Source organism: Bombina bombina, chromosome 1 (assembly GCF_027579735.1).
Source record: "Bombina bombina isolate aBomBom1 chromosome 1, aBomBom1.pri, whole genome shotgun sequence".
Lineage (NCBI taxonomy): Eukaryota > Metazoa > Chordata > Amphibia > Anura > Bombinatoridae > Bombina > Bombina bombina.
Window position 1 is genome coordinate 1,394,390,721 of NC_069499.1, and position 17,209 is coordinate 1,394,407,929.

The window sequence follows — 17,209 nt, forward strand, 5'->3', positions numbered from 1 at the left end:
ACTTAAATAACTCCACGGGAGTGAGCACTCTATTATCTGTATGGCACACATGAACTAGCACTGTCCAACTGCCAAAAATTGTCAAAATGCACTGAGATAAGAGGCGGTTTTCAACAGTTTTAGAAATCAGTTTGAGCCAACCTAAGTTAAGCTTTCATCAAAGTATACCAAGAGAAGAAAGCAAATTTGATGATAAAAGTAAATTAGAAAGTTGTTTAAAAATGCATGCCCTATCTGAATCATGAAAGTTTATGGTAAAGGTGTAGTTTAGCGTCCCAAATTCGGAAGGTACCACATCCCGCCGGGGCGGGGGGAACCATGGATAGGTTCCCAGTGGCAGCGCCCGGGAACGATATTGGAACAGAGAGATTAACTCCACATTTACCTAAACATGTTATTTTTACTATGGGAATTACTTCAGAAATATACACTTTACCATGGAAATTACTTTAGAAAGGTAACATGAGGGGTGGGGGCCATGGATAGGTTCCCAGCGGCAGTTGCGGCACCCGGGGGAGGTATTGGAACAGATCGCTCTTTTCCAATATCGTTCTCGGGCGCTGCTGGGAACCTATCCATGGACCCTCCGGCTATATGTGGTACCTTCCGAATTTGGGACAGGACGCTAACCTAAACATTTACCAAGTTTATTTTTGACTAGCCTGTCCCTTTAAGATTGTTTACAGATTTGTATGCACCGTGCTCTGTCCCTTTAAGACTGGCGAACATTCTGTGCGTGAGCCTTCTGTGATTTGTAGCTTTCAAGGGACAGTCAACACCAGAATGTTTGTTGTTTAAAAAGATAGATTAACCCTTTATTACCCATTCCCCAGTTTTGCAAAACCAACACTGTTATATTAATAAACTTTTTACTTCTGTGACTAACTTGTATGTAAGCATCTTCTGACGGCCCCTAATCACGACTTTTAGTTATCTATTGACTTGCATTTTAGCCAATTAGTGCAGTGTCTGCCACTAGCCACGGGCGTGATCACAATGCTATCTATATGGCCTACATGAGCTTGCTCTCCCCTGCTGTGAAAAGTAAATAAAATAGAGGCGGCCTTCAAGGGCTTAGAAATTATCATATGCACCTTCCTAGGTTTGCTTTCAACTAGAATACCAAGAGAACAAAGCAAAATTGTTGATAAAAGTAAATTGGAAAGTTGTTTAAAATTGCATGCCCTATTTGATAAATGAAAGTTTTTTTTGGACTTGACTGTCCCTTTAAGACTGTGTTCAGTTTTGTGCGTATACAGTGGTCAGTGACTTTAGTCATGCGCCTACTATGGTTTGTAGATGCGTGTGCACATCTTTATTATTATTTTGTCATATTTCCTTTAACACACTGCGTGCCTATGTAATCTATCTGTGCTGCGTATTTTCTCAGTACTCTCTTGGTTGTAGATTTTACCCTCATATAGCTTTACAGTTATGACATTGGTTTTCATTAAAATATCAGTGTGCCAAAATCTGTACTACTGGGTAATGAAGCAGCAGTTTGTTACCTAAGAAACAGCGAAGCTCTACTTTAATCGTATTAAAAAGTACTGCTAGTGCCACAGTACTTCACTAATTCCCATAGCAACATGCAGACTTCACTGTATCAGTTTCTGTATCATTCCAGCCTGCAAAGTAGACAAAAAATAATAATAAATAAAACACATTGCAGACACATGCTATGGACTGACACATTCGACGTTCACTGGTCGAGCTAACTCTACTAAACACACATTAGCATTCTGCACTAAAACTCACATATGTGGGGTGTCACCCTACAGATACCCACCTACAATTTTGCAAATGGATGGGGGTTTACAACCGTACAACGATGAATATAGTCCCGTGAGGGGAGGGCGGAGCGTGCTAGCATATTCTGTATTCCTCTGTCAAATCACTACTTCTCTTGTGTATGTACCTCCGCTCCTATTGCCGCCATCTTGTGGGACCCTGAACTTTTAATAACTACATAATGAATAAAACGCGACAAAGTATTAATTAAAAGGACCAATAAAATAATTTAACAGAGAAGTTGGTGGTGACGCAATCGCAGACGGTGCGGTAAGTGTTTCCCAGACCTTTATGTACAATACATTACCTGCGCTTCATAGAATGTTTATTAGTGTACTGTAATCTCTATCCGTTAAATTGGAGGGCGGGTGTTAATTTAAAAGAAATTGTTAAAATGCTTGTGTGGAGTTGCTCACCGAAACCGGAAGGGGCCTGTGGGGTTGGCCGTGGGATTGTGGACTAGTTAAGGTGCTGAGGAGGAAGGGGAGGGAACGCCACCCAGGAATTACATTGTACCACTGTATACGGGATCATTAATGTCCCTCGAGTGCAAATAATCTGTTTAGTTGTTGCTCTTGTCACTTAGATGAGCAAAACGTTGTTATTATAGTTATTTTTGCGCACTTGTTTTGCTTAGGGATCGTTGACGTTCTTTCGAAATTCACGCGGTATCAATGTTCATATATCACCCCCAACAGTTTAATTCAATTAATACGATAATAAAATAAACGTTTATGTTTGGACCTATTATAGAGACATGTTGACATAAAAAAAGGCGTGATTTATTATGGAAGGAAAATACAAGTTATTGTGGATCTTTAGACCATTAGCCTTAATTGTAAGGCACCTCAATGGTTGCAATCCTGTGAACCTTTATACTTTTTTTTTTTTTTTTTTTTTTTAAACCATAATCTTATACTCTAGTAAAAGTTTGAGTGTAATCCTGTTTTAACTCAGTAATAGCCCAAACTTGACGTAAATCAGTCAGCAAATGTATTTGTAACAGATTAATTAGTTCAGTCACACGTTTTTTTAGGCTTATTAAAAATAGTTATATCAATTTTGTTTTATAAACAATTGTTGAATAATATTTCTCTGTGTTAACCCCCCCCCCTCCCCCGTTATGCAGCAGAGTGAACTTGCGCCATGCACTTTGGCATACAGGTCGCTCCTTGGACCCCCATCACCCCTGTCTTCTGGCCTGTTGCAGAGCAGGCTTCCTGGCCTCCCACTGCTCCCTGCCACTGGCCCCCAACAGATAATGTGGCCCACTGGCCCTGAAAAGCTGGACAGGTGATGGTCCCCTCTTATCTGTTGTTTCCCCCCCATCATTGCAGGACTAGGATTTCTGAAACTAAGCCTGCAACTGATATTTATAAAACTGTTGTTTAAAATGCTGCTTCCTAAACTCTCTTTGCCAACTTAGAGTTGGTGTATGAAAATCACACCAGAGTCAGTAATGTAAAAATGATTGGATCCGGTTTATATAGCCCATCTGGGAGTATTTTTGTAACAATGTATAGTTTTGTTTATTTTTGAACAACCTCCTGACCATGCCCCAAACTTTTAGATGTATACTAATGTCTACAGACTCTTGTTTGTGTAATGGATCTTTTCATATGTGGAGGCGAGGGGGAGTGTCTGCCTTTCATGCTTTCAATGGTTGTTTGAATCTCACCTCTTCAACACTGCTAATCTGGGAGCGTCTAAGTACGTTTATAAAAGTTTTTATACTGGATTTTAATATCTGTATCTGTGCATATTCTTCTTTATAGTAGTGTCGTTTATGTGCAGTAATATGAAAATTGGTGTATACCATCCCTTTAAATGGATATTAAGCAGTCTGTTTCATTTTTATAATACAGAAGCACTAAACAGTAGCTTATACTTACAGGGACATGAAACCCAAAAATATTTTGTTCATGGTTCAGATAGAGAATACAATTTTAAACAACATTCTTATTGACTTCTTTTATCTAATTTCCTCAATTCTTTAAAGTGAAAGTAAAGTTTTATGCTCAGCAAAACATGGATGTATTATATAACAATAGTATATTGAGATCGCTATGTTTTTTATTTATTTATATTACTCATTCTATTTTTTTTTAATATATATTTTGATTACTGTCATTAGCCTTACTCCGCCCATTCTCCACTTCCTATATTTTGCTGTCTTTACGTATAGAGCGGTCCCACCCGCTCTATACGTAGGAGAAATGCATGTTCACGAGCATGGAACGCATTGCGCATGCGTGACTCGTTGATCGTGGCCACAATGCGCATGGAATTTTTTAATAAAGCGCATGAAAGCTTGATTGATAAATACCGGTTTTACTTATTTGTAAGGCAGATCGCTAATATTCGGCTGTGCTTGTATGTTGCGAAGCTGCAGTGTCAACAGATGACGCTAGCAGCTGCAACAAATAAACAGCTATGCGCATGCGCTAATCGGGAACGCGCACCCGACATCATAATGGGTAGAAGAGCTTTGGCGCATGCGCAATTGATCTGATAGTGGGATGACGTAGCTTCACGGCCGCCGATCGGCCAGAAAGTCAATTGGACGAAAAATACACATGACCTGAAAGTGAACTAGCTGTAGAAAAACGGGCAGATTAGAAAATCAGAAAAATTTGACTTTATTTTCCGAGAAAAATGTATTTAGATGCAACTTTAAAAAAAAAAAAGATGAATTAAACTACTATTATTTTTAACTAAACAGTGTAACTGTGTATAGCAGATCACGTAAGTTTACTTTCACTTTAAGTATTCTTTTTTGAAGAAATAGCAATGCACACAGGGGAGCTAATAACATGAGGCATCTATGTGCATCCACCAATCTGCTACTGAGCATATTTAGATATGCTTTCAACAAAGGATATCAAGAGAATGAAAATTAGATAATAGAAGTAAATTGGAAAGTTGTTTAAAATTGCATGTCCTTTCTGAATCATGAAAGAAAAAATGGGTTTCACGTCCCCTTAATAGAACTCCACCCACTGTTTGGCTTATTTGAAGAAGCCAATCTGGGCTTTAGTTAACAGACTAACAGGCTAGCCAAGGTCATAAAGTTAGTATAAGAAGCATTTATTTGCACTGCAGTTGTTTTCAGTTCAAGCCAATGATGGACTTTGCTTGAAGTTACATCCTCCTTACATACTTTCCATTTGATGCCCCTTATCAGTCTGATTTTCTGCAAATATATATCTGTTTTCTTCATCGCCATCTTTTTCCTGGTCAAACATTTTTCTGTTTTACAAAATCTCCCTCCCTACATTTGTCACACAACAAAAAATTAGCTCTACAGGCCAATGACACTTAACTGAAGGGATACTAAACCCATATTTTTTCTTTCATGATTCAGATAGAGCATGCAATTGTAAGCAACTTTCTAATTTACTCCTATTATCATTTTTTTCTTCTCTTGCTATCTTTTTTCAAAAAGCAGGAATATAAAGCTTAGGAGCTGGCCCATTTTTGGTTCAGCACCTGAGTAGCGCTTGCTTATTGATGGCTAAATGTAGCCACCAATAAGCAAGCGCTATCCAGGGTACTGAACCTAAATTGGGCCGTCTCCTAAGCTTATCATTCCTGCTTTTCAAGTAAACATAACAAGAGAACAAATTCATGCAGTTGTCACCTTTTGCCTTTTTCTTCTCTTCTTTCTCCTTTACCTTTGTCATCTTTCCAGAAATTTTCTTCTATTTTTTTTTCTCTGTCTTTCCTCATACGTCCCTTAACTTTTATATTTTAAAGAGAAAACATTTTGATATTTCTAGCAAATACCTACCAATCAACCGTTCCTCCTTTTCCACTTTAACATGCCATAAAACATTTATGTGCTTATTATAAAAGGGCCAACTCAGGCAAAACAGTCTGTGAAAAAACGTGTAAAAAAAAAAAAAAAAGCTTATAAGTATTTTAATCCAAAATTCCAAAAAGTTGCAAAATTACTTACACTTTAGTGTAGCCTGCTCCACCCCCTTATCAGTGTCCTACTCCAAACCTTGTGGTATCATATAACAAAGTTTGCATGTGAGTATAATTACTTATGCAAGTAAGAGGGGGTTGAGGAGGGACAGCAGGTACTGCTATTGTTTGTTGCCAAGATTCTTGCTTGTTTGCACAGTGATAATGTTGCATGCTTCAGGATTATACTGTGCACTGCATTAGTCAGATGTCATGTGACTGCCCCCCTACTATGCACTTGAATACGTGCATTCTGCAGAAGCTATTGCCTGGATAGCACATTCTATGTATGGAAATGCCCAGGGGAGCTTGCTGCAAGTAAAACTATGCCTGAATTAAAAGGGTAATGGGTGTTAAAACAGAAACAGTTTTGCAGGTGAACTTTGACAGCAATATATATTTAGAAACTTATGTTAGTTCATACTGTTTTAGGTCCCTTTAAAGGGATAGTAAACACCAAACATGTTATTGTTTAAAAAGATAGATAATCCCTTTTATTTACCATTCCCCAGTTTTGCATAACCAGCACTGTTATAGAAATATACTTTTTACCTCTGTAATTACCTTGTATCTAAGATTCTGCAGACTTCCCTTCTTATCTCAGCTCTTTTGACAGACTTGCATTTCTGGCAATTAGTGCTGACTCTTAAATAACTTCAAGTGCATGAGTACAATGTTATTTATATGAAAAGAAAGAGGATATAGTATACAGCGCCACAAGAAGAAACACACAAGCTCACTAGATATAAACGATCACCTAACACCTAAGTTAGCGTAAAGTGTGCAGGTCAGAACAGATTTAAACAAATTTATTATATTAAAAGCAATATATGGAGAAATTAAAACGATTATATAGTTATTTAAAATATTAAATATGAAAAAGACAAACACATTTAGTTCAAAGAGGTTGAGAATAAGTGTACACTTAGTGGTGTCAATGACCCAATTCCACAAAAAAATGGAGTGGAAAAAATAAACCCAAGCATGTATAAGTGTACTGGGTATACAAGGCCGAAATCGAAAAATATGAGTGCAAAAATTGAAAAAATAAAAAATGTAAATAAAAAAAAAATGAAAAATTAAAAAAATGTGTGTAGAAAATCACTCCATTAGCATGGAGAAAAGTATATTAGCAAAGTGTCCAGAATGCAGGTGTATAGTCCAAAATAGGGATCTTGAATCCAAAGAAATGTTCACTGTGCAGGGGAGATAAAATCCTAAACTGTGAAAGATCTCCTTAGGAAACCTATGGAAAGAAAGAAAAGGTGCAAAATCTGGGAGACAAGCCTACCTAAAAAGTGAATCAATGTTAGAACAAAAATACAATCTCAATGGACAATTTGTATAGCTATTGGATTGGCGATAGTATATACATAATATTAAACATTAAAATTGTTTGATTAAAATGTGCATCTTAAAAAAGGAGTAACAGGATACAAAGTTTGTAACAATAGGATACAAGATAATTTTTTTTTAATGTTTAATCCATTCATTAGGTATGGTCAAACATACATACTACTACTATCCAAATAAGGTAGTGTGTATAGATAATTAATCAGAGCTCATCCATATTGACTTACATTGATGATATGGATTTATATATTTTACCTTCCCCATCAGGTATCTACATATGTCCAAATTTTATACATGTATATCTGTTTCTATATTTGATATTACCTATTTGTAATACTATACTCTCTATAAACTACTATGAAAAGAGTGTATGGATATGTACAATCCCTATAGAAACAATATCCACATGCTTCAATTTTCCAAAGGACCCTCATAGTGTCCTACATTCCATCCCTTTGACCTTTTTGACACATATACATATCGGATAGATAAACGGTATGTATTACCATACTAACTCCCTTTGACCATTTTGACACATATACAAATATAATATATTATATACACGGTATGTATTACCATACTAACTGTGATTCCTATCTACACTTGCCATATGTATCTGTTATAATCAATCATTAAAGGTCAAATATACAATTTAAAAGGAACTGGTTAATCTAGATACAATATTTTTAGGTCATATTTTTAAATATTTTTAGGTCTACTTTGTCTGCAACATCTGTACTGAAAACATGCCTGTAAAGTCATTCACCTATTTCTGTGTTTTTTGAGTCTGATTGTAAAGTTATCTACCTATATAGGTGATCTTACACTGTATTCTTACAAACTGTTGTCTTATCCTCAAAGCAAAGTGTGGAAAACAGCACCAACAGATATGTGGCTTGTGGGGCACGGAACCCAGGATCTGCCTTATCCTGCAAATACTTCAAGTAGCAAAAAAGATTTGTTCCAGCCACCAATAGTTAAAAAACCTTTATTTCTTCATATAGGGTCTTTTGACAAACATACAACGTTTCAGACCTGCTATATATATATATACATGACTAAGGACCTATAGCAGGTCTGAAACGTTGTATGTTTGTCAAAAGACCCTATATGAAGAAATAAAGGTTTTTTAACTATTGGTGGCTGGAACAAATCTTTTTTGCTACTTAAACTGTTGTCTTATGTCGACCTATTTAAGCTTTTCTATTTGCTATATAGTAATTCTATAAAGCTTTTCTATTTGCTATATAGTAATTCCGTTTTTTAAAATATATATATATTTAATATAAAATATATATTATTTTAAATTTATTTTTTAAATTGTTTCCCTAAGCAAACATGTCCCTTTCTAATACAGATATACATTAAAGTTTTTATCTTGTATCCTATTGTTACAAAGTTTGTATCCTATTGTTACTCCTTTTTTAAGATGTACATTTTAATCAAACAATTTTAATGTTCAATATCGTATATATAATCACCAATCCAATAGCTATACCAATTGTCCATTGAGATTGTATTTTTGTTATTATTTTATTTTTTTTCTTCCCTAAAATTGATTCACTTTGCCCATAAGAGAGATGGCGTCTATAACCTCAGACTGCCCACTATCCAGTCACCGGAAATGACCTAATTTATAACATGCGACGACCGGAAATTGCGCAGTCATATGACACGCAAACCGGAAGTTACGCATACGGAAATGATTCCGGACTAACTTTGGCGGTAATTTTTGTTTTTGCCGGTTTTCTTGAATTAATCTGCCTAACTATGATAGGCCAGATTACCCTACAAATATTTGTGAGTATCTCATAGCTGTTTAAGGCCAAAATGCTTTGACTATTTGACTTTCCAGCCCGGGTTTCCTGCTGTTAAAAGACCTGGTAAACCTACTTTCATTTTAGGCAGGCTTGTCTCCTAGATTTTGCACCTTTTCTTTCCACAAATTTCCTAAGGAGATCTTTCACAGTTTAGGATTTTAACATCACTGCACCGTGAACATTTCTTTGGATCCAAGATCCCTGTTTTGGACTATACACCTCCGTTCTGGACACTTCGCTAATATACTTTTCTTTTCTCCATGCTAATGGACTAATTTTCTACACACTTTTTTTTTCACTTTTGCACTCATATCTTCCGAATTAGGCCTCGTATACCCAGTCCGCATACATGTGCTTGGGTTTATTTTTTCCACTCCATTTTTTTAGTTTCTTTGGGTCATTGACACCAATAAGTGTACACTTATTCTCAACCTCTTTCAACTCTATTTGTTTGTCTTTTTCATATTTTATATTTTAAATAACTGTATAATTGTTTTAATTTCTCCATATATTCTCTTTTTTATTATAATAAATTTGCTTAAATCTGTTCTAACCTGCACACTTTAGCCTCTTTTGGAGCTCTTAACCCTAAACATCTTGTTATTTATATGGAACACATGAACTAACGCCTTCTAGTTGTGAAAAACTGTCAAATGCATTCAGATTAGAGGCAGCCTTCAAGGTCTTAGAAATTAGCATATGAACCTACACCTAGGTTTAGCTTTCAACTAAGAATACCAAGTGAACAAAGCAAATTTGATGATAAACGTAAATTAGAAAGCCGTTTAAAATGACATGCCCTATCTGAATCATGAAAGTTTAATTTGGACTTTACTATCTCTTTAAAGTAGCATACTTTATTGAAAACCTTATTTCTTTGACAAGATCTTTCTCTTTCCTAATAGTATTTGGTGAATGTATAGTGATTTACTTACCAGCAGCCAGTTGTGCTTTATTTTCCCAGTCCTCCATAGGTTCTTTGAATATTGGGAGTCACTTGTCATCTTCCTTTGAAGCTGGTAAACCGGTGCTTCCAGACTCTGTTTCAAGGTTATAACTTATGGGGCAGCCATGTCTTCAAAATTCCTGTGTGCCACGTGTGTGTACATAAATGTGTAGGCTGGAGATCATTTGTGCCCATCTGTGACTTTCTGTTTGTTGTTATTCTCAAAACAGATGGCATTAGACCTAGGAAAAAGACTTTTGGAAGCTGCACGCAATGGAGATGATGACGAAGTTCGATTATTAATGCAAAATGGAGCTCCTTTTACAACAGACTGGGTAAGTGAAGTAATTCTTAATTTCCATGTTAAAGGGACATTAAACCCAATTTTTTTTCTTTTATGTTTCAAGCAGAGCATGCAATTTTAAACATTTTTTTTTATTTACTTGTACAGTCTAATTTTCTTTCATCTCTTATCATTTTTCGAATAGCATACCTAGGTGTAGGTGCAGGATCAGCAATGCACAACTAGGAGCTAGCTGATTGGTGGCTCAACAAGCTCTTAGTAGTGCATTGCTGCAACTTTATCAAAGGTTACCAGGAGAAAGAAGCAAATATTATAATAGAAGTAAATGGGAGAGTTGTATAAAAGTGTATGCTCTATCTGAATCATGAAATAATTTTTTTTGTGTTCCTTTAAAAAAAAAAAAAAAAATACATGGCATAATGCATATTTGCACCCTGTTGAATATCCTTTAAGTCCAGGGCATCGTTGGTAAAAAGGGGTGGGACAGCTTACAACTTGATTGGTGGTGGATGCTCTTTACTAGGCCACTCAATGAAAGGCTCAGTGACCTAAATATGTATAGCTTAGAGGAGAGAAGGGACAGAGGTTATATGCTAGAAACTTTTAAGTATTTAAGGGATATGAAACCCAATTTTTTTCATGATTCAAATAGAGCATGCAATTTGAAGTAACTTCTAATTTACTCCTATTATTCATTTTTGTTCTTTGTTCTCTTGGTATCTTTATTTGAAAAGCAGGAATGTAAGCTTAGGAGCTGCCCAATTTTTGATTCAGCACCTGGGTAGCGCTTGCTGAACCAAAAAATGGGCCGACTCTTACTTAAAATTGCATGCTCTATCTGAATCATGAAAGAAAAAAATTGGGTTTCATATCCCTTTAAATCCCTGAATATAAAGTTGAGTCTAAGGGGCCAATTTATCAAATGACGGGCTGTAGTGAATCATGTCCGCCCGACATCGCTAAATGCAGACAGCATACGCTGTCCGCATTTATCATAGCACAAGCATTTCGGGTGAAATAACATAAAATACCAAAATATCACAAAGCGAAAAAAATGTGAAATAAATGTGATGCCAAGTAATAAAGAAAAAAAGTTATAAGCTCCAACCCATGTGAGTAACCAATCGCATACAAGTTTTCATTATCTCCTGAATAGTGTCACAGAGTTGCACTATGTGGTACATTTTTGTTTCCTTTTTATGAGGATGAAATAAGAAACATCGGAAGACCAGAGATTCTAAAGAAGATCACACATATCCTTATGAGAACTTTTTTTCTTTATTACTTGGCATCACATTTATTTCTGGTGAAATACTTGTGCAATGCCGCCCCCTGCACATTTGTGACAGGGGGTGTCAATCATCCCGATCGTATTGGATCGGGATGATTGCAGTCTGCAACCTCAGAGGTGGCGGGCGAGTGAAGGAGCAGCAGTCTTATGACCACTGCTTCGTAACTTAAGTTTCCGGTGAGCCGGAAACTTTGGGGGTAGATTGCAGCATCCTCTGCTTGGTAAATCTACCCCTAAGAATTTCCATCTTAATATGAGGTGAGTCCACAGCTTCATTCCTTGTGGGAATACAGAACCTGGCCACCAATAGGAGGCAAAGACACCCCAGCCAAAGGCTTAAATACCCTCATCCCCCAGTCATTCTTTGCCTTTCATCACAGGAGGATGGCAGAGAAGTGTCGGAAGATTTGGAGTAGTCTCTTATGGAAGGTAGTACTCTTCGGTATGGGACTGGAGTTTTAAGTAGTCTTGTCAGCCTCTCAGTGAGAGCATTGACGAATGTTAGGGTCTGGAGATGCAGGGAGAGTCTTTCTACGAAACCATCCAGACTTGTATTAAAAACTCCTAAGCAATCAGTGTTGACGAGTTTCACTGCCTGCTTCTATCACTCAGGTCTGTGGGAACATTAAGGTTTTACTTTCGTTTTGGATAACTGCGCAGCCTGTCAGTTTGGCGCGCTTTTCTTCCTGCAGCAGGGGTGGTCCTGCATGGCACTCCATGTGACCGGGTGTGGCCTCATTAACTTCCTCTTTCCTGACCGTGCAGTTTACAGGAGAAGAAGCGGTTTCTCTGTGGGGCCTAGGTCATAGGAGGTGGTGAGTGCCCCAGCCAGTGGGGGTATAAAGGTGCCATTTACTTTTTCTGTAGTCCATGTTAAAAGTGCATGCTATGGAGGACTCTGATGCGTTAGAGGGTACTCCCTCTTTACCCAGATCTAATACCTGTTTTTATTGTGTGGAGGCTACAGTATACCCGCCTGCTCAATTATGTTCCACATGCCATGATAGGGTAGTAATATCTAAAAAGACCAAGATGTTTAGTACCACTGAACCGTCCACCTCCTGAGGGGTCTCCGTCCCGCAAGGTGCGTTCCCTGCAATCATTTCCTATTACACATTCAGCTCCCCATTGCACGACTAATACTCCTTCGGGAGGGGTCCTCTTACCGCCAGACTTTTCTGAACAGTTGCAAACAGCAGTGTCTGCGGCCTTTAGTGCTTTACCTCGCCCTGCTAAGTGCAGGCGAAAGGTTAAATATTGCTATCCTTTCCAGGGGTCATCAAACAACTTACTGGATTTATCTGATACTAGATTATCCGCTGATGAAGACGCCTCTGATACTTCAGAGGAGGCTCTTTCTGGTTCGGAATCGGATACCTCTAAGCCTCCGGCTGCGAAGGAACCAGACTTTAGATTTAGGATAGAGCACTTACGCTTTCTGTTAAAGGAAGTGTTGGCTACATTAGAGGTTCCCGGGACCTAAGTTACCCGAAGAACCTTCTATTCCTATGCTTGATAAGGTTTATGAGGACAGGGTGGTGCCAGAAACTTTCCCGGTTCCCGTTAAGATGGCAAATATTATTAAGAATGAATGGGAAAGACTCGGATCCTCTTTTTTTCCCCTTCTTCTTTCTTTAAGAAATTGTTCCCGTTTCCTGACTCCCAATTAGAGTTGTGGGGGTTTGTCCCTAAGGTGGATGGAGCTATCTTCACGCTTGCTAAGCGCACCACTATCCCGCTGGAGGATAGTTCGTCGTTTAAGGAGCCCATGGATAAGAAGCTTGAAACTCTATTAAGAAAAATGTTTCAGCACATGGGGTACTTGTTTCAACCTGCAGCGGCGGTTGCTTTGGTAGCTGGAGCCGCTACCTATTGCTGCGACTCTCTATCGGAGATGATCGAGGTGGAAACTCCTCTCAACAAGATCCAGGAAAAAATTAAGGCCTTGAGGGTAGCTAGTTCTTTCATCTGTGATGCAAACATGCAGATTATTCGCCTGAATGCCAAAACATCAGGTTTTTCTGTTCTAGCCCGTAGGGCTCTGCGGCTGAAGGTCTGCTGACATGACTTCAAAATCTAGATTGCTTTCCCTTCCATTAAAGGGGAAGGTTCTTTTCGGTCCAGGACTGGACTCTATCATATCCACGGTCACTGGGGGCAAGGGTGCCTTTTTACCGCAGGATAAGAAGAACAAACCTAAAGGACAGGGTCCTAATTTTCGTCCCTTTCGTTCGGATAAATCTCAATGCCAGCAGCCTTCCGCGAAGCTTGATTAGTCCAAGGGAACTTGGAAACCATCTAGATCTTGGAATAATTCCAAGCAGAACAAGAAGCCAGCTGAGACAAAAATCGTCATGATGGGGCGGCCCCCGATCCGTCGATGGATCGTGTTGGGGGCAGACTATCTCTCTTTGTGGAGGCTTGGCTGGGAGACGTGCAAGACCCTTGGGTTCTGTAGGTCATTGCTCAGGGTTACAGAATAGGTTTCAAATCTCATACACCAGGGGCAGATTCCTCTTATCAAACCTGTAAGACCAAAAAAAAAGAGATGCTTTTCTAGGGTGCGTATGGGATCTCTCCTCCCTGGGAGTAATTGTGCCTCTAACAGAAAGCGGTCTGGGGTACTACTCAAACCTTTTTTGTGGTCATAAAGAAGGAGGGAACGTTTCGCCCGATTCTAGACCTAAAGTGCTTAAACAATTTTGTCGGTCCCATCGTTCAAGATGGAGACGATAAGGTCTATTCTGCCCTTAGTTCAAGAGGGACAGTTCATGACTACGATAGATTTAAAGGATGCTTACCTTCATGTGCCAATACACAAGGATCACTTCAAGTTCTTAAGATTCGCTTTTCTGGACCAGCACTTCCAGTTTGTAGCTCTTCCTTTTGGTCTGGCTACTGCTCCAAGAGTCTTGCCCTCCAGACCTCCTTAATGCCATCTGTGGCCTGGTTTATGGAGATGATTGGGCTCATGGTGTCCAGCATAGATATCATTCCATTCGCCAGGTTCCATATCAGACCTCTTCAGCTGTGCATGCTGAGGCAATGGAACGGCGATCACTCGGATCTATCCCAACAGATTTCTCTGGACAACCGGTCGAGAGAATCGCTCTCTTGGTGGCTCTGTCCAGATCGCCTGTCCCATCCCAGGGGACATCCTTCTTGAGACCATACTGGGGGATTGTGACTACGGACGCAAGTCTATCGGGGTGGGGAGCTGTTTGGGGTGCCTAGAAGGCACAGGGCCAATCAACATTCTGGAACTTCGAGCGATCTTCAACGCTCTGAAGGCTTGGCCTCTTCTGGTTTCGTACTAGTTTTTCAGATTTCAATCAGACAACATTACCTTGGTGGCTTAAATCAACCATCAGGGGGGAACAAGAAGCTCCCTAGCCATGCGGGATGTATCTCGGATTTGGGACTGAGCAGAGGCCCTCAACTACTCGCTGTCAGCGATCCACATTTCTCGTGTGGACAACTGGGAAGTGGACTTTCTCAGCAGACAATCGTTTCATCCAGGTGTTTGCGGAGATTTGCAACAGATGGGGGACGCCTGAGATAGATCTCATGGTGTCCAGACTCAATATTAAGCTACCCAGATACGGGTTGCGGTCAACATTTTAAATAGGTTTTGGAAAAAACAGCCGTCGTGTTCTCCGGGCCAAAGACAGAGCTGATAGATGCCTTAGCAGTGCCCTGCCGGTTCAACCTAGTTTACATTTTTCCACCATTACCACTTCTTCCTCGGGTAGTGGTCCGCATCAAACAGGAGCAATCCTCGACTATTCTAATTGCTCCATCGTGGCCGCGAAGGATGTGGTTTGCAGACCTGGTGGGGATGTCATCATCTCCTCAATGGAAGTTACCTTGTCTCAGAGATCTGCTGGAACAGGGTCCTTTTATTCATCAAAATCTATATTCTCTGAGGCCGACTGCTTTGAGATTGAACGCTTAGTCCTAGCCAAGAGAGGGTTTTCTAAGAGAGTGATTGATACTCTCATTCAAGCTAGAAAGCCGGTCACCCTTTGCATCTATCATAAGGTGTGGACGACCTGCTTATTTTGGTGTGAAGAACGTGAATTCCCATGGCATAAGGTCAAGGTGTCCAGGATTCTTTCCTTTCTCCAAGAGGGTTTGGAGAAGGGACTTGCCGCGAGTTCCTTAAAGGGACAGATCTCGGCTCTTTCTGTGTTATTGCACAAGAGGCTCGCTGAGCTTCCTGATATTCAGTCTTTTGTTCAGGCTCTGTCTAGAATCAGGCCATTTAAACTCCAAGGAATAGCAGAATGTCTAAACATTCTGCTCCTCCTTGGAGTTTAATGTTGGTTCTTAAGGTCCTGCAGAGGGCTCCGTTTGAGCCCATGCATTTGGTGGACATTAAATTACTGTCTTGGAAGGTTCTTTTTCTACTGGCTATTGCTTCGGCACGCAGAGTCTCTGAGATGGTGGCCTTGCAATGTGAGCCTCCTTACCTAGTTTTTCATGCTGATAAGGCTATTCTTCACACTGTGTTGGGTTTTCTACCTAAGGTAGTGTCTGATTGCAACATCAATCAGGAGATTGTGGTTCCTTCCTTGTGTCCTAATACTTCTTCTTCGAAGGAATGATTACTTCATAATTTGGATGTGGTTCGGGCTTTGAAATTCTATCTTCAAGCTGCGAAGGATTTTAGACAGATTTCGGCATTGTTTTGTATTCTCTTCCACTTCCCTATCCTTTTGGTTGAGGAGCATTATCCACTTATGAATCGACGGGACATAAGCTTACGGCTCATTCAACTAGAGCTGTGGCTTCTTCTTGGGCCTTCAAGAATGAGGCCTCTATGGAGCAGATTTGTAGGGAGGCTACGTGGTCATCCTTACATACTTTTTCAAAGTTTTACAAATTTGAAGTTTTTGCTTCGGCTGAAGCATCTTTTGGGAGAAAGGTTTTGGAGGCTGTGGTGCCCTCAACATAGGGTCTGCCTCTCTTTTCCCTCCCGTTTTCATTCAGTGTCCTTTAGAGCTTGGGTATATGTTTCCCACAAGTAAGGAATGAAGCCATGGACTCTCCTCATATTAAGATGGAAAACATAAATTATGCTTACCAGATAATTTCCTTTCCATCTGTATGAGGAGAGTCCATGGCCCCCGCCCGTTTTCTCCGTTGGGCAGACCTAAATTTTGTTTTGTTCTTCTGGCACCATTTATACCCTTATATTCCTACTGTTCCGTGTTCCCTCGACAGAATGACTGGGGGATGAGGGGAGTGGGGGAGGTAATTAATCCTTTGGCTGAGGTTTCTTTGCCTCCTCCTGGTGGCCAGGTTCTGTATTCCCACAAGTAAGGAATGAAGCTGTGGACTCTTCTCATACAGATGGAAAGGAAATTATCTGGTAAGCATAATTTGTTTTTATATAAAAAGAGCAAAATCCATGTTTCTATGTAAGACTTTATCAGGGTCAATTACTATCATTAGTCAACATCTCATTCACTGTTGCTTGCATAACGCAACAGCCAATAGTAAACATTAATAGTACCATTAGAAATAATATGTCATCCTTCATTATTTTCAGATTTAGGAAATTGTATACAAATCCCTATGTTATCCCAACAAAGCATAAATCAATATATTTGACATTAATAGGAATAAAGTGGACAGACCAATGTAAATTAAACAATTTTAACATTCATTGGGATTGATCACAATCTATTGGCTATTTTATTTTCGACCTGAAAAGGCCACTTTTCACTTTG

The 17,209-nt window shown here is 39.3% G+C and overlaps 1 protein-coding gene across 1 annotated transcript in view; it reads left to right on the plus strand.

Moving 5' to 3' along the window:
* The first annotated feature begins 1,901 nt into the window (after positions 1 to 1,901).
* Positions 1,902 to 17,209, plus strand: part of GABPB2 (GA binding protein transcription factor subunit beta 2) — a 242,406-nt gene continuing 227,098 nt past the window's right edge. Inside the window, exons 1-2 of the mRNA XM_053704889.1 lie at positions 1,902 to 2,061; positions 10,110 to 10,214. Coding sequence (XP_053560864.1) covers positions 10,110 to 10,214 — 105 coding nt within the window. The 5' untranslated portion in view covers positions 1,902 to 2,061. The remainder of the gene's footprint in view (positions 2,062 to 10,109; positions 10,215 to 17,209) is intronic.